The following is a 22022-nucleotide window of genomic DNA, read 5'->3' as shown; positions in this document are numbered from 1 at the left end:
CACCAGGACCCAGTCCTGTATGCCGAATCTGCGGCCCCCTAGAAGATGAGCACTCTGCAGCCACCACAACAGCGACACCCTGGCCCTTGGAGACAGGGTTATCCGCCGATGCATCTGAAGATGCGACCCGGACCACTTGTCCAACAGATCCCACTGGAAGATCCTTGCATGGGACCTGGCGAATGGAATTTCTTCGTAAGAAGCTACCATCTTTCCCAGGGCTCGCGTGCATTGATGCACCGACACCTGTATTTGTATTAGGAGGTCTCTGTCTAGAGACGACAACTCCTTGGACTTCTCCTCCGGGAAAAACCCTTTTTATCCTGTTCTGTGTCCAGAACCATACCCAGGAACAGTAGACGCGTCGTAGGAACCAGCTGCGACTTTGGAATATTCAGAATCCAGCTGTGCTGTTGTAGCACTTCCCGAGATAGTGCTACTCCGACGAACAACTGCTCCCTGGACCTCGCCTTTATAAGGAGATCGTCCAAGTACGGGATAATTATTTCGGCCATTACCTTGGTAAATACCCTCGGTGCCGGGTACCGACCAACGGCAACGTCTGGAATTGGTAATGACAATCCTGTACCACAATTTTGAGGTACTCCTGGTGAAGAGGGTAAATAGGGACATGCAGGTAAGCATCCTTGATGTCCAGTGATACCATGAAATTCTCCAGGCTTGCAATAATCGCCCTGAGCGATTCCATTTTCTTCTTCGTATATAAGTGTTCAAGGATTTCAATTTTAGAATGAGTCTCACCGAACCGTCTGGTTTCGGTATCACAACATTTTGGAATAGTAACCCCGGCCTTGTTGAAGGAGGGGTACCTTGATTTCACCTGCTGGAAGTACAGCTTGTGAATTGCCGCCAGTACTACCTTTCTCCGAGGGCAGCAGGCAAGGCTGATGTGAGGTAACGGCGAGGGGGAGTCGCCTCGAACTCCAGCCTGTATCCCTGTGATACTACTTGCAGAACCTAGGGATCCACCTGTGTGCAAGCCCACTGGTCCCTGAAGTTCCCGAGACGCGCCCCCACCGCACCTGTATCCATCTGTGGAGCCCCAGCGTCATGCGGTGGACTCAGAGGAAGCGGGGGAAGATTTTTGATCCTGGGAACTGGCTGTCTGGTGCAGCTTTTTCCTTCTTCCCTTGTCTCTGTGCAGAAAGGAAGCGCCTTTGACCCGCTTGCTTTTCTGAAGCCGAAATGACTGTACCTGAAAATATGAGGAAACCTGAGGTAAAAATTTTTTTCCCCAGATGTTGCTATGGATACGAGGTCCCAGAGACCATCCCCAAACAATTCCTCACCCTTACAAGGCAGAATCTCCATGTGCCTTTTAAAGGCAGCAACACCTGTCCACTGCCGGGTTTCTAATACCCTCCTGGCAGAATGGACATTGCATTAATTCTGGATGCCAGCCGGCAAATATCCCTCTGTGCATCCTTCATATATAAGACGACGTCTTTAATATGCTCTATGTTAGCAAAATATTATCCCTGTCTAGGGTATTAATATTATCTGACAGGGTATCAGACCACGCTGCAGCAGCACTATTTATGCTGAGGCAATTGCAGGTCTCAGTATAGAACCTGAGTGTGTATATACAGACTTCAGGATAGCCTCCTGCTTTTTATCAGCAGGCTCCTTCAAGGTGCCACCTTTTTTGACAAACGTGTGAGCGCCTTATCCACCCTAGGGGATATCTCCCAACGTGACCTATCCTCTGGCGGGAAAGGGTACGCCATCAGTAACTTTTTAGAAATTACCAGTTTCTTATCGGGGGAACCCACGCTTCTTTACACACTTCATTCACTCATCTGATGGGGGAACAAAAACACTGGCTGCTTTTTCTCCCCAAAAATAAAACCCCTTTTATGTGGTACTTGGGTTCATGTCAGAAATGTGTAACACATTTTTTTATTGCCGAGATCATGTAACGGATGTTCCTAGTGGATTGTGTATATATCTCAACCTCGTCGACTCCGTGTCGACATCTGTGTCTGCCATCTGAGGTAACGGGCGTTTTTTTTGAGCCCCTGATGGCCTTTGAGACGCCTGGGCAGGCGCGGGCTGAGAAGCCGGCTGTCCCACAGCTGTTACGTCATCGAGCCTTTTATGTAAGGAGTTGACATTGTCGTTAATACCTTCCACCTATCCATCCACTCTGGTGTCGGCCCCACAGGGGGCGACATCCCATTTATCGGCCTCTGCTCCGCCTCCACGTAACCTTCCTCATCCAACATGTCGACACAGCCGTACCGACACACCGCACACACACAGGGAATGCTCTGACTGAGGACAGGACCCCACAAAGTCCTTTGGGGAGACAGAGAGAGAGTATGCCAGCACACACCAGAGCGCTATATAATGCAGGGATTAACACTATAACTGAGTGATTTTTCCCCCAATAGCTGCTTGTATACATATATTGCGCCTAAATTTAGTGCCCCCCCCTCTTTTTAACCCTTTGAGCCTGAAAACTACAGGGGAGAGCCTGGGGAGCTGTCTTCCAGCTGCACTGTGAAGAAAAAATGGCGCCAGTGTGCTGAGGGAGATAGCCCCGCCCCTTTTTCGGCTGACTTTTCTCCCGCTTTTTTATGGATTCTGGCAGGGGTAATTTATCACATATATAGCCCTGGGACTATATATTGTGATGATTTGCCAGCCAAGGTGTATCATATTGCCCTCAGGACGCCCCCCCCAGCGCCCTGCACCCATCAGTGACCGGAGTGTGAGGTGTGCATGAGGAGCAATGGCGCACAGCTGCAGTGCTGTGCGCTACCTTGTTGAAGACAGAAGTCTTCTGCCGCCGATTTTCCGGAACACTTCTTGCTTCTGGCTCTTGAAGGGGGCCGGTGGCGCGGCTTTGGGAACGAACACCAAGGTCGGGTCCTGCGGTCGATCCCTCTGGAGCTAATGGTGTCCAGTAGCCTAAGAAGCCCAAACTACCACCTGTTAGGTAGGTTCGCTTCTTCTCCCCTTAGTCCCTCGCTGCAGTGAGTCTGTTGCCAGCAGATCTCACTGTAAAATAAAAAACCTAAATATACTTTCTTTCTAGGAGCTCAGGAGAGCCCCTAGTGTGCATCCAGCTCAGCCGGGCACAAGATTCTAACTGAGGTCTGGAGGAGGGTCATAGTGGGAGGAGCCAGTGCACACCAGGTAGTCCTAAAGCTTTCTTTAGTTGTGCCCAGTCTCCTGCGGAGCCGCTATTCCCCATGGTCCTTACGGAGTCCCAGCATCCACTTAGGACGTCAGAGAAAACAAGATTGCTGCTGATAGCATGGAAATTCTTACAATTGGGTTAAAGCATCTCCTGAAGTGTTCTTGCGTTGTCCTACGGGAGGAAAAGCTTCTGGGCCACAGTATCCAGTAACATCCCAGGAAAAGGAGCCGCTGAGCTGTAAATTGAGAATAAACCCATGGTGTGACAGAAGGTGGATAGTGCGGTCGATATGGAGCAATAAAAGCTGGGTGGATCTTGCTTTATCAGAAGATCGTCCAGGTAAGGGACAACATTGACCTCCTAGACCCGGAGCTGGGCCATCATCTCCGCCATTACCTTTGTGAATACCCTCGGAGCTGTGGACAGGCCGAAGGGCAGTGCTTGGAACTGGTAGTGGTCGGCCAGCAGGGCAAACCTCAGATAAGCCTGATGAAGTGGCCAAATAGGAATATGAAGGTAGGCGTCTTTGATATCCAAGGAAACTGTGAATTCCTGTTCTTCTAAGCCTGCAATCACAGCTCTCAAGGATTCCATATTGAACTTGAAAACCTTTAGGTAATGGTTCAACGACTTTAGATTTAAAAATAAGAATTTACTTACCGATAATTCTATTTCTCGGAGTCCGTAGTGGATGCTGGGGGTCCTTTCAGGAACCCCAGCATCCACTTAGGACGATAGAGAAATGGGCCTTACCGACCCGTCCTGCTTCGGTACCACAAACAGGTTGGAGTAACCACCCCTGCCTCGCTGTGGTATTGGTACTGGAACAATGACGTGGGACTGGACCAACTTTTGGATGGCCTGTTGCAACGGTAACTTGCGTATCCTCCAAAGCTGGTAAGCTTGATTTGAAAAAGCGTTGGGGAGGAGCACCGTCAAACTGCAGCTTGTAGCCCTGAGAAATGAGGTCCCAGATGCGGCTGAAGTGACGCAGTCGAGATCCCCTCGGGGTGGGTGGGCACAGTCATGCTGAGGACTTAGTGGAAGCAGAACTGGTGCTCTGTTCCTGAGAACCGGTGTTTACAGGTCTTTTTGTCTTACTTCTGGTAATTCTAGTCGCATTGGAGGCACCCCTGGCCCTAGATCGAATTCTGTTAGACCGAAAGGACTGAACAGACGGCCCCGGGTAGGAACGCCTAGCTGGCCGGCTAGGAAATCTAAGTTTCTGCCCTCTGGGGCCCCGCAGGACAGAAAATTAGATTTCCCTGTAGTGACTTTGGAAATCCACATTTCCAACTCAACCCCAAAGAGCCATTCCCCAGGAAAGGGGATGGATTCCACACTGCGCTTGGATTCTGCGTCCGCTATCCACTGACGCAACCACAAGGCCCTGTGCGTCAACACTGCCACGGCAGACGTCCTAGCATTAATATTGCCCATTTCCTTCAGTGAGTCACACAGGACATGTGCAGTGTCCTGAAACGTGCTTCAGGAGAGTCACCGTAGTGACCAGAGGCATATCCCCGGAGAGGCCCTCCTGAATCTGAGTAGCCCATGTATGAATGGCATGGGTCATCCAGCAACCCGCTATGACCGGCCTTTGCGATACACCTGCTGCTGTGTAGATAGACTTTAGGCCCTCATTCCGAGTTGATCGCTCGCTAGCTACTTTTAGCAGCCATGCAAACGCATTGTCGCCACCCACGGGGGACCGTATTTTCGCTTTGCAAGTGTGCTATTGCATGTGCAGCAGAGTGGTACAAAAACATTTTGTTAAAACAAGACCAGCCCTGTAGTTACTTATCCTGTGCGATGATTCCAGCGATGGAGGTCCCGGAATTGACGTCAGATACCCGCACTGCAAACGCCTGGTCACACCTGCGTTTTCTCAAACACTGCCAGAAAAGTCAGTTGACACCCATAAACGCCCTCTTCCTTTCAATCTACTTTCAATTGGCTGTGCGAATGGAATCGTTGATAGAAGCATTACACAGCAACGATGCTGTTTGTACCCATACAACGACGCGTGCGCATTGTGGTGCATACGCAATTTTGCCATTTACCTGATCGCTGCGCTGCGAAAATCAGAAGCGTGCGATCAACTCGGAATGCCCCCCTTAGTGTAGTCTCTATCTTTTTGGGCTCTTCCCAGAATTTCCTACCTTCAGGAGCAAATGAGAAAGTGTGCAAAAATCTTTTTGACATTTGTAATTTTTTGTCTGGATTTTTCCATGCTAATTTAAATAGGTCATCTAACTCTGCAGAATCAGGGAAAGTGATATTAGGCTTGTTTTGTGTAAAGAAAAACAACTGCTGTGACGCAGCGCCCTCTAGAGGGAGCTTTAACACGTCCCATATAGCCAGAATGAGGGGTTCAATACCATGAGCAGAAGCTGAATTCCCACTAACGGGATCCAAGTCATCCCCAAACTCCTGTATTTCCTCATCTGAATCAGAGAGCAGGGCAGGTAAACCACGCTTTTGTGGTCCTGAGTTAGAGAGGGGGGGCTGTGTAACATCTGCCCTAGTAGCCAAGTCTGCAACAGCCTGTTGTAGTAGCTGAGTTTTCTGAACATTAGCAATGAGTTGTGAGGACATATCAGACATCATAGTCTTAAGAACCCCTAACCAGGATGGCTCTGTCGCTCTCCCCCAGCCCCTTCACTGAGCTGTGCAGACTGGCTGCATTGTTCACATGAAACAAAATCAGGTGATGAGAGAATCTGGTGTGGCATACACTGCATAGTTTGTGTTTACCCATGTTCACAGTAATCACAATGACATACACACAGACAGTAATACTTAGTAAGCCTGCCCTCACTATAAGGAGGGGAGACACAGAGACAGAAGACTAGCACACCCCAGCTATACAGCCCCCAGTGAGGCTGTCAGCTTACTATATCAGTGTGAAACAATAATGATTTCTGTCCTTTACAGGACACAGATTCTGTACAATAGCGTCTCTCCCCCTTTGCTACAACCTGTATCAGTTTAACAGCGTGTCTTGTGAGTCAAGAGGAGCTGTGTGTGCTTGCTGCTCCTGCATTAAGCAGAGGAAGGCGCCAAAATGCTGCTGGTCCCGCTCGGAGGTAGCTCCGCCCCTCCACATGGCGCAGTAGCTACAGAGATTTTTATACTGGCAATGTCTCCTAGTTTGCTTAAAAACAAGTGCTAGTTTAAGCCACCGCTAGCCAGTTTACACGGGGTGCTCTAGCGGGTCCCCCCAGGAGGGTCCTGTATGCCGCACCCGGGCCCCCAGCTTGTACTCGCTTTCAGGCATTTGTTAGGGGTGTGCGGTGTGCTGCGAATGCGACAGCTAAGGCACAATGCCCCGCTGATCAAACAACCTCTCAGGACGGTGGTCCTGCAGTGGGGAAGCGGCTCTGACACCTCGCAAGGTCGGTGACCGCATCCCCCCTAACTCCCACGGTGCAGGTATGCTGTTGCCCAAACAGCATACCGAAAATAATAAAAGTTTAAATGAAATTGAAGAAAAAACTCTGGTGCAGAGATGTGCATCCTCTCCTGAGGGCACTTTTTTCTAAACTGCCTGTGGGAGGGAGCATAGAGGGGAGAAGCCAGCACACCCAGTGAAGAACTTTAAAGTGCACCGGCTCCTTTGGACCCCATCTATACCCCATCATACCAAGTCTCCCCAATATCCCTTATGGATGCTAGAGAAAAATGAAAGCAGTTTGTGCGTAATATTGTCCTTCACTTATTCTGGACAATACTAAGGCTTGAGGAGATAACGATGTATAAGAGCACTGTCCCTCAACAAAGGACACTAAAGCAAGGTTCATAACACCATACCTTCTTGAAAACTAAATCTGCCTCATACAGTAGTTATGGCCTTTGTTTGCTCTCTGTGTATCACTTGTCTGAAAAGTAGGGAAGAAAAACACTAAACAAGATCAACTTTTACATCCTTATTTGTTCTAAAACTTTTGGTGACAGGAGGGCAAGTTGGTATCAGCAGAAAGTGGATTCTCAGTGGTTTCTGGCAAGCAGAGAGCGAGGATCAGTGCTGAGACAAGAGTTGATAGGTGCCTATATAATATCTTACCATCCTCCCTAATCTTAAAGTCTTGTTGTTGTTTTTCATAAATATTAATTTGTTGAAGAAGCTCCTGATGCTTGATGTTCCAGCTGGTCCTTTCTGAAGAGAAAAGCTGTTGGAAAATAAATATGTATGGTTAACATTGCCAGAAGACTAAACAGAACACTGCTTTGTGCAGCACCCTGGATTTAGATTTGCCCATATGCTTTAGAAGATGACAATATATTCTTGACTTTGAAATACTGATGTTAAGATACCAAATAACACAAAATGAATGAAAAATGTAAAGTTTAATACTTAAAGCAAAATTTTAACTGAAGAAAAACAGCACCCTAAAAATAAGAAGCTACACTGATGACAACAGTGGTAATAATAGGATTTTAATTACCTACCGGTAAATCCTTTTCTTGTAGTCCGTAGAGGATGCTGGGGTCCACATTAGTACCATGGGGTATAGACGGGTCCCTTGGGAGCCATAGGCACTTTAAGCGTTTAATAGTGTGAGCTGGCTCTTCCCTCTACGCCCCTCCTACCAGACTCAGTCTAGAACAGGGGTGGCCAACCAGTCAGAGACAAAGAGCTCAAAAAAATCTTGTTAGGTACGTCAAAGAGCAGACATCAAGACGAAGGCGCGTGTGCAAAAATGGGGTGTGACCTTGTGCCTACTAGGCCACACCTCTGATATAAAATACATTTTAAAGCCAGAATCAACATAAAATACATTTTAAAGCCATATTCACATAATACACTTCAGCTTCTCCCCGTGCCACTCCAGCCAGCTCCCCATTGTGTCTCTCCTGCCAGGATTCTACCTTGTCACTCCTGCCATCACCCTCCTGTGTCACTCCAGCCAGCACCCTCCTGTGTCACTCCAGCCAGCACCCTCCTGTGTCACTCCAGTCAGCTCCCCCATTATGTATCTCCTACCAGGATCCTTCTGTGTCACTCCAGCCAGCTCCCTCGTGTCACTCCAGCCCACCCTCATATGTCACTACAGCCCAGTATCTGGCTCCCTCAGTTTTCAGTCGCCGAAGTGCTGCTGTGTGTCTGGTTGGAGTGCACCAGTTTCCAGGATCTGTTGTGGTCAGGTGACTGAGTGTTGGGAGCCACATTTGAATAAAGAAAGAGCTGCATGCGGCTCAAGAGCCACAGGTTGGCCACGGCTGGTCTAGAAACTGTGCCTGAGGAGACGGACATACTTCGAGAGAAGGAAATACACAGATAGTGGTGAGATTCACACCAGCTCACACATAACAAGGCAAACCAAGCAAACCAGCTTGAACAAATCAGCAACAGCTGAACAACAGTACTTAAACAAAGTAACAATGCAGTACTTAACTAAGTAACTACTGCAGGAAAACGAAGCACTGGGCGGGAGCCCAGCATCCCCTACGGACTACGAGAAAAGGATTTACCGGTAGGTCATTAAAATCCTATTTTCTCTTACGTCCTAGAGGATGCCGGGGTCCACATTACTACCATGGGGATATACCAAAGCTCCCAGTACGGGAGGGAGAGCGCTAAGGCTCCTGCAGAACTGATTGACCAAACTTAAGGTCCTCAGAGGCCAAAGTATCGAACTTGTAGAACTTAGCAAACATGTTCGACCCTGACCAAGTAGATGCTCAGCAAAGTTGTAAAGCTGCGACACCCCGGGCAGCTGTCCAGGAAGAACCCACCTTACAAGTAGAGTGGGCCTTAACAGATTTTGGCCACGGCAATCCTGCCATAGAATAAGCATGCTGGATAGTAAACCTGATCCAACGAGAAATCGTCTGCTTACAAGCAGGACACCCAATCTTGTTGGGATCATAAAAGACAAACAGAGTCCTACTTTCTGTGACGAGAAGTTCTCTTCACATAAATCTTCAAAGCCCTCACAACATCCAAGGACTTTGAGGTAATTGAGGAGTCATTAGCCACTGGCACCACAATAGGTTGGTTGATATGAAAAGCTGACACAACATTTGGAAGAAACTGCTGATGCGTCCTAAGCTCAGCTCTATCTTCATGGAAAATTAAGTAAGGGCTTTTGTAGGACAAAGCCCCCAATTCAGACACACGTCTACCAGATGCTAATGCCAACATTGTGACCGCCTTCCAAGTGAGAAACTTGATCTCAACCTCCTGTAAAGGCTTGAAACAATCCGACTGGAGGAACTGCAATGCCACGTTAAGGTCCCAAGATGCCGTAGGAGGCACGAAGGGAGGTTGGATGTGCAGGATCCCGTTCAAGAAAGTCTAAACCTCAGGGAGGGAAGCCAATTGTTTCTGGAAGAAAATGGACAAGGCCGAAATGTGGACTTTTATGAAGCCGAAACGTAGGACCACATCCACACCTGCTTGCAGGAAGAGGAGAAACCGCCCAAGTTGAAACTCCACCATAGGAAACTTCTTGGATTCATACCAAGACACATACTTTTTCCCAATGCGATGGTAATGTTTAGACGTTACTCCTTTCCTGGCCTGGATCAGGGTAGGAATAACCATGTTAGTAATGCCTTTCCGAGCGAAGATCTGGCGTTCAACCTCCATGCCGTCAAACGTAGCAGCGGTAAGTCTTGATAAAGGAATGGCTCTGTTACAGAAGGTCCTCTCGAAGAGGAAGAGGCCTTGGATCTTTCAGCAGTAACTCCAGAATATCCGCGTATCAAGCTCTTCTTGGCCAGCCCGGCGCAATGAGGATCGCCTGAACTCTTGTTCTTTTTATAAGTTTGAGAATCCTTGGGATGAGTGGAAGTGGAGGGAACACATACACAGACTGGAAGAACCATGGAGTCACCAGTGCGTCCACCGCCACTGCCTGTGGGTCTCTCGACCTGGAACAGTACCTCCGAAGCTTCTTGTTGAGGCGGGAGGCCATCATGTCTATTTGATGTACGCCCCAAAGACTTGTCACCTCTGCAAACACCTTGGGGTGGAGGCCGCACTCTCCTGGATGGGGATCGTGTCTGCTGAGGAAGACAGCTTCCCAGTTGTCCACTCCCGGAATAAAGATTGCCAACCGCGCCCTTGCGTGCCTTTCTGCCCAGAGGAGGATCTTTGTTATCTCTGACATTGCAGCTCTGCTCTTCGTTCCGCCTTGTCGGTTTATGTAGGCCACCATCGTTACTTTGTCCAACTGCACCTGAATGGCCTGATCTTGTAGAAGATGTGCCGCCTGTCAAAGGCCGTTGTAACACGGCTCTTAGTTCCAGAATGTTTATCGGAAGGATGGATTCCAGACTTGATCACTTTCCTTGGAAGTTTTCCCCTTGGGTGACCGCGCCCCAACCTCGGAGACTTGCATCCGTGGTTAGAAGGATCCAGTTCTGAATACCGAACCTGCGGCCCTCGAGAGGGTGAGAAGTTTGCAACCACCAGAGGAGTGAAAATAAGATTTTACTTACCGATAAATCTATTTCTCATAGTCCGTAGTGGATGCTGGGGACTCCGTCAGGACCATGGGGAATAGCGGCTCCGCAGGAGACAGGGCACAAAAGCAAGCTTTTAGGATCACATGGTGTGTACTGGCTACTCCCCCTATGACCCTCCTCCAAGCCTCAGTTAGGTACTGTGCCCCGGACGAGCGTACACAATAAGGAAGGATCTTGAATCCCGGGTAAGACTCATACCAGCCACACCAATCACACCGTACAACTTGTGATTTGAACCCAGTTAACAGTATGATAACAATGAAGTAGCCTCTAAAAAAGATGGCTCACAACAATAATAACCCGATTTTTTTGTAACAATAACTATGTACAAGTAATGCAGACAATCCGCACTTGGGATGGGCGCCCAGCATCCACTACGGACTATGAGAAATAGATTTATCGGTAAGTAAAATCTTATTTTCTCTAACGTCCTAGTGGATGCTGGGGACTCCGTCAGGACCATGGGGATTATACCAAAGCTCCCAAACGGGCGGGAGAGTGCGGATGACTCTGCAGCACCGAATGAGAGAACTCCAGGTCCTCCTAAGCCAGGGTATCAAATTTGTAGAATTTAGCAAACGTGTTTTCCCCTGACCAAGTAGCTGCTCGGCAAAGTTGTAAAGCCGAGACCCCTCGGGCAGCCGCCCAAGATGAGCCCACCTTCCTTATGGAATGGGCATTTACAGATTTTGGCTGTGGCAGGCCTGCCACAGAATGTGCAAGCTGAATTGTACTACAAATCCAACGAGCAATAGTCTGCTTAGAAGCAGGAGCACCCAGCTTTTTGGGTGCCTACAATATAAACAGCAAGTCAGACTTTCTGACTCCAGCCGTCCTGGAATTATATATATATATATATATATATATATATATATATATATATATATTTTTTCAGGGCCCTGACAACGTCTAGCAACTTGGAGTCCTCCAAGTCACTAGTAGCCGCAGGCACCACAATAGGTTGTTTCAGGTGAAACGCTGACACCACCTTAGGAAGAAACTGGGGACGAGTCCGCAGTTCTGCCCTGTCCGAATGGAAAATCAAATATGGGCTTTTGTAAGACAAAGCCGCCAATTTTGACAATCGCCTGGCCGAGGCCAGGGCCAACAGCATGGTCACTTTCCATGTGAGATATTTCAAATCCACAGATTTGAGTGGTTCAAACCAATATGATTTGAGGAATCCCAACACTACGTTGAGATCCCACAGTGCCACTGGAGGCACACAAGGGCTGTATATGCAATACTCCCTTGACAAACGTCTGGACTTCAGGAACTGAAGCCAATTCTTTCTGGAAGAAAATCTATAGGGCCGAAACTTGAACCTTAATGGACCCCAATTTGAGGCTCATAGACACTCCTGTTTGCAGGAAGTGCAGAAATCGACCTAGTTGAATTTTTTTTTTCGTGGGGCCCTCCTGGCCTCACCCACGCAACATATTTTTACCACATGTGGTGATAACGTTGTGCGGTCACCTCCTTCCTGGCTTTGACCAGGGTAGGTATGACCTCTTCCGGAATGCCTTTTCCCTTAGGATCCGGCGTTCAAACCGCCATGCCGTCAAACGCAGTCGCGGTAAGTCTTGGAACAGACAAGGTCCCTGCTGGAGCAGGTCCTTTCTTAAAGGCCGATGCCACGGTTCCTCTTGGAACAGACATGGTACTTGCTGAAAGCAAATCCCTTCTTAGCTCCCGAGGCCATTAGTCCTCTGTGAGCATCTCTTGAAGTTCCGGTTACCAAGTCCCTCTTGGCCAATCCGGAGCCACGAGTATAGTTCTTACTCCTCTATGTCTTATAATTCTCAATACCTTGGTTATGAGAAGCAGAGAAGGGAACACATACACCGACTGTTACACCCACGGTGTTACCAGGACGTCCACAGCTATCGCCTGAAGGTCTCGTGACCTGGCGCAATACCTGTCCCATTTTTTTGTTCGGGCGGGACGCCATCATGTCCACCTTTGGTCTTTCCCAACGGTTCACAATCATGCGGAAAACTTCCCGATGAAGTTCCCACTCTCCCGGGTGGAGGTCGTGCCTGCTGAGGAAGTCTGCTTCCCAGTCGTCCACTCCCGGAATGAACACTGCTGACAGTGCTATCACATGATTTTCCGCCTAGCGAAAAATCCTTGCAGTTTTGCCACTGCCCTCCTGCTTCTTGTGCCGCCCTTTCTGTTTACGTGGGCGACTGCCGTGATGTTATCCCACTGGATCAATACCGGCTGACCTTGAAGCAGAGGTCTTGCTAAGCTTAGAGCATTATAAATTTGCTCTTAGCTCCAGTATATTTATGTGGAGAGAATTCTCCAGACTTGATCACACTCCTTGTGTGACTGCTCCCCAGCCTCTCAGGCTGGCCTCCGTGGTCACGAGCATCCAATCCTGAATGCCGAATCTGCGGCCCTCTAGAAGATGAGCACTCTGTAATCACCACAGGAGAGACACCCTTGTCCTTGGATATAGGGTTATCCGCTGATGCATCTGAAGATGCGATCCGGACCATTTGTCCAGCAGATCCCACTGAAGAGTCCTTGCGTGAAATCTGCCGAATGGAAGCGCATCGTAATAAGCCACCATTTTTACCAGGACTCTTGTGCAATGATGCACTGACACTTTTCCTGGTTTTAGGAGGATCCCGATTAGCTCGGATAACTCCCTGGCTTTCTCCTCTGGGAGAAACACCTTTTCCTGGACTGTGTCCAGAATCATCCCTAGGACCAGCAGACGTGTCGTCGGAACAACTGCGGTTTTGGAATATTTAGAATCCACCCGTGCTGTTGTAGAACTACTTGAGATAGTGCTACTCCGACCTCCAACTGTTCTCTGGACCTTGTTCTTATCAGGAGGTCGTCCATTTTCTTTGAAGACGAATCCTCCTTTCGGTCATTACCTTGGTAAGGACCCGGGGTGCCTTGGACAATCCAACGGCATCGTTTTGAAACTGATAGTGACAGTTCTGTACCACGAACCTGAGGTACCCTTGGTGAGAAAAGGCAAATTTTGGGACATGGAGGTAAGCATCCCTGATGTCCCGGGACACCATATAGTCCCCTTGTTCTTTGCTATCACTGCTCTGAGTGACTCCATCTGGATTTGAACCCTTGTAAGTGTTCAAATTTTTCAGATTTAGAATAGGTCTCACCTAGCCTTCAGTACCACCATATAGTGTGGAGTAATACCCCTTTCCTTGTTGTCGGAGGGGTAAATTTATTATCACCTGCTGGGAATACAGCTTGTGAATTGTTTTCAATACTGCCTCCCTGTCGGAGGGAGACATTGGTACAGCAGACTACAGGAACCTGCGAGGGGGGAAACCTCTCGACATTCCAATCTGTACCCCTTGGATACTACTTGTAGGATCCAGGGGTCCTGTACGGTCCCAGCGTCATGCTGAGAACTTGGTAGAAGCGGTGGAGGGCTTCTGTTCCTGGGAATGGGCTGCCTGCTGCAGTCTTCTTCCCTTTCCTCTATCCCTGGGCAGATATGACTCTTATAGGGACGAAAGGACTGAGGCTGAAAAGACGGTGTCTTTTTCTGCAGAGATGTGACTTAGGGTAAAAAACGGTGGATTTTCCAGCAGTTGCCCTGGCCACCAGGTCCCATGGACCGACCCCAAATAACTCCTCCCCTTTATACGGCAATACATCTTTGTGCCGTTTGGAATCTGCATCACCTGACCACTGTCGTGTCCATAAACATCTTCTTGCAGATATGGACATCGCATTTACTCTTGATGCCAGAGTGCAAATATCCCTCTGCGCATCTCGCATATATAGAAATGCATCCTTTAAATGCTCTATAGTCAATAAAATACGGTCCCTGTCAAAGGTATCAATATTTTTAGTCAGGGAATCCGACCAAGCCACCTCAGCTCTGCACATCCAGGCTGAGGCGATCGCTGGTCGCAGTATAACACCAGCATGTGTGTGTATACTTTTTAGGATATTTTTCAGCCTCCTATCAGCTGGCTCCTTAAGTACGGCCCTATCCGTAGATGGTACCGCCACTTGTTCTGATAAGCGTGTGAGCGCCTTATCCACCCTGAGGGGTGTTTCTCACCGCGCCTTAACTTCTGGCGGGAAAAGGTATACCGCCAATAATTTTCTATCGGGGGAAACCCACGCATCATCACACACTTCATTTAATTTATCTGATTCAGGAAAAACTACAGGTAGTTTTTTCACCTCACACATAATACCCTTTTTTGTGGTACTTGGAGTATCAGAAATATGTAACACCTCCTTCATTGCCCTTAACGTGTGGCCCTAAAAGAAAATACGTTTGTTTCTTCACCGTCGACACTGAAATCAGTGTCCGTGTCTGGGTCTGTGTCGACCGACTGAGGTAAATGGGCATTTTACAGCCCCTGACGGTGTTTGAGACGCCTGGACAGATACTAATTTGTTCGCCGGCCCTCTCATGTCGTCAACCGGCTTGCAGCGTGTTGACATTGTCACGTAATTTCCATAAATAAGCCATCCATTCCGGTGTCGACTCCCTAGAGAGTGACATCACCATTACAGGCAATTTGCTCCGCCTCCTCACCAATATTTTCCTCATACATGTCGACACACACGTACCGACATACAGCACACACATAGGGAATGCTCTGATAGAGGACAGGACCCACTAGCCCTTTGGGGAGACAGATTGAGAGTTTGCCAGCACACACCAAAACGCTATAATTATCCAGGGACAACCTTTATATAAGTGTTCCTCCCTTATAGCATTTTAATATATATACATATCGCCAAATCAGTGCCCCCCCTCTCTGTTTTAACCCTGTTTCTGTAGTGCAGTGCAGGGGAGAGCATGGGAGCCTTCCCACCAGCTTTTCTGTGAGGGAAAATGGCGCTGTGTGCTGAGGAGAATAGGCCCCGCCCCCTTTTCGGCGGGCTTCTTCTCCGGAGTTTTAGATATCTGGCAGGGGTTAAATACATCCATATAGCCTCAAGGGCTATATGTGATGTATTTTTCGCCATACAGGTATTATACATTGCTGCCCAGGGCGCCCCCCCCCCAGCGCCCTGCACCCTCCGTGACCGCTGTGTGAAGTGTGCTGACAACAATGGCGCACAGCTGCAGTGCTGTGCGCTACCTGATGAAGACTGAGAGTCTTCTGCCGCCTGGTTCCGGACCTCTTCATCTTCAGCGTCTGCAAGGGGGGTCGGCGGCGCGGCTCCGGGACGAACCCCAGGGCGAGCCCTGTGTTCCGACTCCCTCTGGAGCTATGTCCAGTAGCCTAAGAATCCAATCCATCCTGCACGCAGGTGAGTTGAAAATCTCTCCCCTAAGTCCCTCGATGCAGTGAGCCTGTTGCCAGCAGGACTCACTGAAAATAAAGAACCTAAAAACTTTTTCTAAGTAACTCTTTAAGAGAGCCACCTAGATTGCACCCTTCTCGGCCGGGCACAAAAACCTAACTGAGGCTTGGAGGAGGGTCATAGGGGGAGGAGCCAGTACACACCATGTGATCCTAAAAGCTTGCTTTTGTGCCCTGTCTCCTGCGGAGCCGCTATTCCCCATGGTCCTGGCGGAGTCCCCAGCATCCACTAGGACGTTAGAGAAATTCTGGCTTTCTGCGACAGACGTATCATCTGGTGCATGTGCAGGTAAGATTCCAACCAATTGCCAAGGAGATCCAGTTGGAAGTACCGTGCATGAAATCTTCTGTACTGTAGAGCCTCGTAGGAGGCAAATATCTTCGCCAGAAGGCGAATGCACTGATGAACCGATACCTGAGCAGGCTTCAAGACTTCCCGAAACATTGATTGTATCACCAACGCTTTTTCCACCGTTAGAAACACCCTCTGAACTTCCGTGTCGAGGATCATCCCTAGGAAAGACAATCTCCTTATCTGCTCTAAATGTGACTTTGGAAGATTCAGGATCCATCCATGATCCCAGGGTAGTCGAGTTGTGAGAGCAATGTTCTGCAACAACTTTTCCCTGGAAGATGCTTTTATCAGCAGATCGTCCAGATACGGAATTATGTTCACTCCCTGCTTGCGTAGGAGTAGCATCATCTCTGCCATTACCTTGGTGGACACCCTCAGTGCTGTGGATAGGCCAAATGGCAGTGCCTGGAACTGATAGTGACAGTCCAAAAGTGCAAATCTGAGATAAGCCTGGTGAGGCGGCCAAATCGGAATGTGGAGGTACGCATCCTTGATATCCAGGGATACCAGAAATTCCCCCTCCTCCAGACCTGAGATCACCGCTCTCAGAGACTGCATCTTGAACTTGAATTCCCTCAAATAGGTGTTTAAAGATTTCAGGTTCAATATTGGCCTGACCGAACCGTCCGGTTTCGGTACCACAAAGAAGTTTGAGTAGTAACCCTTGTTTTCCAGATGAGGTGGAACTGGGACAATGACATTTGCCTTTTCCAATTTTTGAATGGCTTCCTGTAGGATAGCCCTTTCTGTCAGCAAAGCTGGTAAGCCCGATTTGAAAAATCTGTGAGGTGGGAGTTCTTGAAACTCCAGTCTGTACCCCTGGGACACAATATCTTGCACCCAGGGGTCCAGGCCTGATAACACCCAGCCTGACTGAAATTTCGAAGACGTGCTCCCACCTGCCCGATCTCCAGGCTGGGAGATCCACTGTCATGCTGAGGATTTTGAGGTAACAGAACCAGGCTTCTGTTCCTGTGAACCTGTTGGTGCAGGTTTTCTGGATTTACCCCACCACCTCTGAAGAAAGTGTAAGGGGGCTTGGACTTCCTAGCTTTAGAATAAGATTTCTTCGTCGGCAGAGTGGCTGAGGGAAGAAAGGTCGAATTACCCGAGGTTGCTGTGGAAATCCACGCATCCAAAGCTTCCCCAAACAGAGCCTGACCTGTGAAGGGTAGATTCTCCACACTCTTCTTGGATTCCGCATCCGCAGACCATTGGCGCAGCCAGAGTCCCCTGCGTGCCGAGACAGCCATGGAAGATGTCCGTGTAGTCAGATGACCAAGATCCTTCATGGCCTCCACCATGAAACCTGCAGATTCCTGTATGTGACGTAAAAACATTTCAATGTCACTTCTATCCATAGTATCTAAATCCTCTAGTAATGTGCCTGACCACTTTACTATGGCTTTAGAAATCCATGCAATAGCAATAGTGGGCCTTAGCGCCACGCCTGAAGCAGTGTATATGGATTTAAGCGTAGTCTCAATCTTGCGGTCTGACGGTTCTTTTAAAGCAGTAGACCCCGGGAGAGGTAAAACCACCTTTTTAGACAATCTAGATACAGAAGCGTCTACTATAGGGGGGGGGGGGGGGGGTTCCCACTTTTTCCTATCCTCTTCAGGGAAAGGAAAAGCAACAAGAACTCTTTGGGATCTGGAATTTTTTCTCTGGGTTTACCTAGGATTTTTCAAATAATGCGTTTAATTCCTTAGACGCAGGAAAGGTAAGGGAGGCTTTCTTATTGTCTGTAAAGTAAGCCTCCTCTACCTGTTCAGGTACCTTGTCAGTAATATGTAAAACGTCCCGAAAGGCCTCAATCATGAGTTGCACCCCTTAGCCGTCTCCCATATCAGAGTCGGTATCCGTGTCGACTTGCATTATCTGGGCAAGAGCACACTTTTTTGGGCATATACACCAGGGGATTTTGAGGAAGTAGTGGGAGCAGAATACGAGAAAACCTCTACAGATTTTTTCAAAACCCGTGTTTCAGTCTCATTATGAGCAATCCTAGATGAAATCTGGAAAATCATTCCCTTAATGGAATAGACTTCTGGAGAAGATACATACTCTGCAGCACAAGATACAGAGTCCCTAGACATAGTAATGTGAGATATATAACACACACACAGGAAAATGTCAGTTTTCCCCAAGTACCTTCAGAGAGAGAGAGAGAGAGAGAGAGAGAGAGAGAGAGAGAGAGAGAGTTAAGGAGCCAACACACACAGCACCCCAGTAGGCAGTTATAGAATAAGAGCCTGGCGCTGACTGAGCAGCCTCAATAGACTACCCAGTGCAATAATGTGACTAAACACTCCACCTCACCCCCTACCCCTTTCTATAACCCACTGGTACAGCACAGGATAGCTGAAGTTATATGGAGGGTCAGTGCTCCCGGTCAGCGTCTCTGTAGTGTGAACTGCAGGGAGAAAATGGTGCTGGTGAGTGCTGGATCTGCTCTGAGAAGCTCCGCCCCCTAAAATGGCACGTCTTCCCGCATTTCTGGAGATTATACTGGCCGGAGGTAATGGGTGCTTACAGCAGTACAGTGTCCCCGATAGCTTCTTTGACCAGTGTAAGGGTATTGCGCTGGCACAGGGCGCCCCTCACAGCGCCGCACAACAGTAACTCTGAGTCCTCCAGAGCGCAGCATCAGCGCTGCGCTTCCACCCTGATGCCGCCATTCTCACCGGCTCCCTGCTTGTCAGGGCGCCGGCGTCCAACTCACCACCGTCTTCTGGCTCTGTTAGGAGGTGGCGGCAGTGTTGCGGGAGCGAGTGGTCGCCTCGGGGGCTTCCGATCGACACGCTCAGGAGCTCAGTGTCCTATCAGCGGAGATAGGGGCCATTAACCTCAGAGGGTTGGATCCTACTCTCCCTCCCCCCCCTCTAAGTCCCCCGAAGCAGGGAGGCTGTTGCCAGCAGCCTCCCTGTGCCTAACTCTTAAAAAAAAAATAAGATTTTAAACCTACCGGTAAATCTATTTCTCCTAGTCCGTAGAGGATGCTGGGGACTCCGTAAAGACCATGGGGTATAGACGGGCTCCGCAGGAGATAGGGCACCTAAAAAGAACTTTGACTATGGGTGTGCACTGGCTCCTCCCTCTATGCCCCTCCTCCAGACCTCAGTTAGAGAACTGTGCCCAGAGGAGATGGACAATACAAGGCAGGATTTAGAAATCCAAGGGCAAGATTCATACCAGCCCACACCAATCATACCATGTAACCTGGATCATACATAACCAGTTAACCGTATGAACAACAACAGTAACGGTACAAGACCGATTTCAACTGTAACATAACCCTTATGTAAGCAACAACTATATACAAGTCTTGCAGAGTTCCAGCACTGGGACGGGCGCCCAGCATCCTCTACGGACTAGGAGAAATAGATTTACCGGTAGGTTTAAAATCTTATTTTCTCTTACGTCCTAGAGGATGCTGGGGACTCCGTAAGGACCATTGGGTTTATACCAAAGCATCCAATCGGGCGGAAGAGTGCGTATAACTCTGCAGCACCGACTGAGCAAACGCTAGGTCCTCATCAGCCAGGGTATCAAACTTGTAGAATTTAGCAAAAGTATTTGACCCCGACCAAGTCGCCGCTCGGCAAAGTTGTAATGCTGAGACGCCTCGGGCAGCCGCCCAAGAAGAGCCCACCTTCCTAGTGGAATGGGCCTTAACCGAATTTGGTATCGGCAATCCAGCCGTAGAGTGAGCCTGCTGAATCGTATTACAGATCCAGCGAGCAATAGTCTGCTTTGAAGCAGGTGCGCCAATCTTATTGGCCGCATACCGGACAAACAGAGCCTCTGTTTTCCTAATTCTAGCCGTCCTGGCTACATAAATCTTTAAGGCCCTGACTACGTCCAGGAATCTGGAATCCTCCAGGCCACTTGTAGCCACAGGCACCACAATAGGTTGATTCACATGGAATGAAGAAACCACCTTAGGCAAAAATTGCGGACGAGTCCTCAATTCAGCTCGATCCACATTAAAAATCAAGTAGGGGCTTTTGTGTGACAAAGCCGCCAATTCTGATACTCGCCTTGCTGATGCCAAGGCCAACAACATGACCACCTTCCAAGTAAGAAATTTCAACTCAACCTTGTTAAGTGGTTCAAACCAGTGTGATTTTAGGAACTGCAACACCACGTTGAGGTCCCACTGGAGGCACAAAAGGAGGCTGGATGTGTAGCACTCCCTTTACAAACGTCTGGACTTCTGGAAGAGAAGCCAATTCCATCTGAAAGAAAATCGAGAGGGCTGAAATCTGAACCTTAACAGAGCCTAATTTCAGGCCCATATCCACTCCTGTCTGTAGGAAGTGGAGAAAACGACCCAGATGAAAATCTTCCGTAGGTGCATTCTTGGTCTCACACCAAGCCACATACTTTTGGCAGATACGGTGATAATGCTTAACCGTCACCTCCTTCCTAGCTTTTATTAAAGTAGGGATGACCTCTTCCGGAATCCCCTTTTTCGCTAGGATTCGGCGTTCAACCGCCATGCCGTCAAACGTAACCACTTTTGTGATGAGAGGAAGAGGAGGAAACACGTAGACCGATTTTAACACCCACGGTGTTATCAGAACGTCTACTGCCACTGCCTGAGGGTCCCGAGACCTGGCACAATACCTCCGAAGCTTTTTGTTGAGGCGTGACGCCATTATGTCTATTTGAGGAGTTCCCCAAAGACGTGTTATGTCTGTAAAGACTTCTTGATGAAGTCCCCACTCTCCTGGATGGAGATCGTGTCTGCTGAGGAAGTCTGCTTCCCAGTTGTCCACTCCCGGAATGAAGACAGCCGACAGAGCGCTTACATGATTTTCCGCCCAGCGAAGAATCCTGGTGGCTTCCGCCATCGCGACTCTGCTTCTTGTCCCGCCTTGGCGATTCACATGAGCCACTGCTGTGACATTGTCTGATTGAATCAAAACCGGTAGGTTTCGAAGAAGGACTCTCCGCTTGTCGAAGGCCGTTGTAAATGGCCCTGAGTTCCAACACACTGATGTGTAGACAGGACTCCTGGTCTGATCAAAGTCCCTGAAAATTTTTTCCCTGTGTGACCGCTCCCCATCCTCGGAGGCTCGCGTCCGTGGTAACCAGGATCCAGTCCTAAATTCCGAACCGGCGACCCTCCAGCAGGTGAGCACTTTGTAACCACCACAGGAGAGACACACTGGCCCCTGGGGACAGAGTTATTTTCCGATGTAAGTGCAGATGGGACCCGGACCACTTGTCCAGAAGGTCCCATTGAAAAGTCCTTGCATGGAACCTTCCGGAGGGGATTGGGCTCGTAGGCCGCCACCATTTTTCCCAGAACTCGAGTGCATTGCTGAACTGACGCCCTTTTCGGTTTTAGCAGGCCTCTGACCATGTTCTGGATGTCCTGGGCTCTCTCTATTGGGAGGAAGACCTTCATTTGTTCCGTATCCAGTATCATACCTAGGAACGATAGTCGAGTTGTCGGAATCAACTGTGACTTCGGTAGATTTAGAATCCAACCATGTTGCTGGAGCACTCTCACAGAGAGTGCCACACTGCTCAGCAATTTCTCCCTTGATCTCGCTTTTATCAGGAGATCGTCCAAGTATGGGAGAATTGTGACTCCGTGCTTGCGCAGGACCACCATCATTTCCGCCATTATCTTGGTGAAAATCCTCGGGGCCATGGAAAGTCCAAACGGCAACGTCTGAAATTGGTA

General features: G+C 48.9%; 1 protein-coding gene across 1 annotated transcript in view; it reads right to left on the bottom strand.

Annotated features, from left to right (window-relative positions):
• The window catches only part of KIF15 (kinesin family member 15), a 438779-nt gene that overhangs the window by 202373 nt on the left and 214384 nt on the right, over positions 1-22022 (bottom strand). Inside the window, exon 19 of the mRNA XM_063922408.1 lies at positions 7233-7338. Within this exon, the coding sequence (XP_063778478.1) occupies positions 7233-7338 (106 nt within the window). The remainder of the gene's footprint in view (positions 1-7232; positions 7339-22022) is intronic.

This window comes from Pseudophryne corroboree, chromosome 5, assembly GCF_028390025.1.
Source record: "Pseudophryne corroboree isolate aPseCor3 chromosome 5, aPseCor3.hap2, whole genome shotgun sequence".
NCBI lineage: Eukaryota > Metazoa > Chordata > Amphibia > Anura > Myobatrachidae > Pseudophryne > Pseudophryne corroboree.
This window is presented reverse-complemented; position numbering and strand designations above follow the sequence as displayed.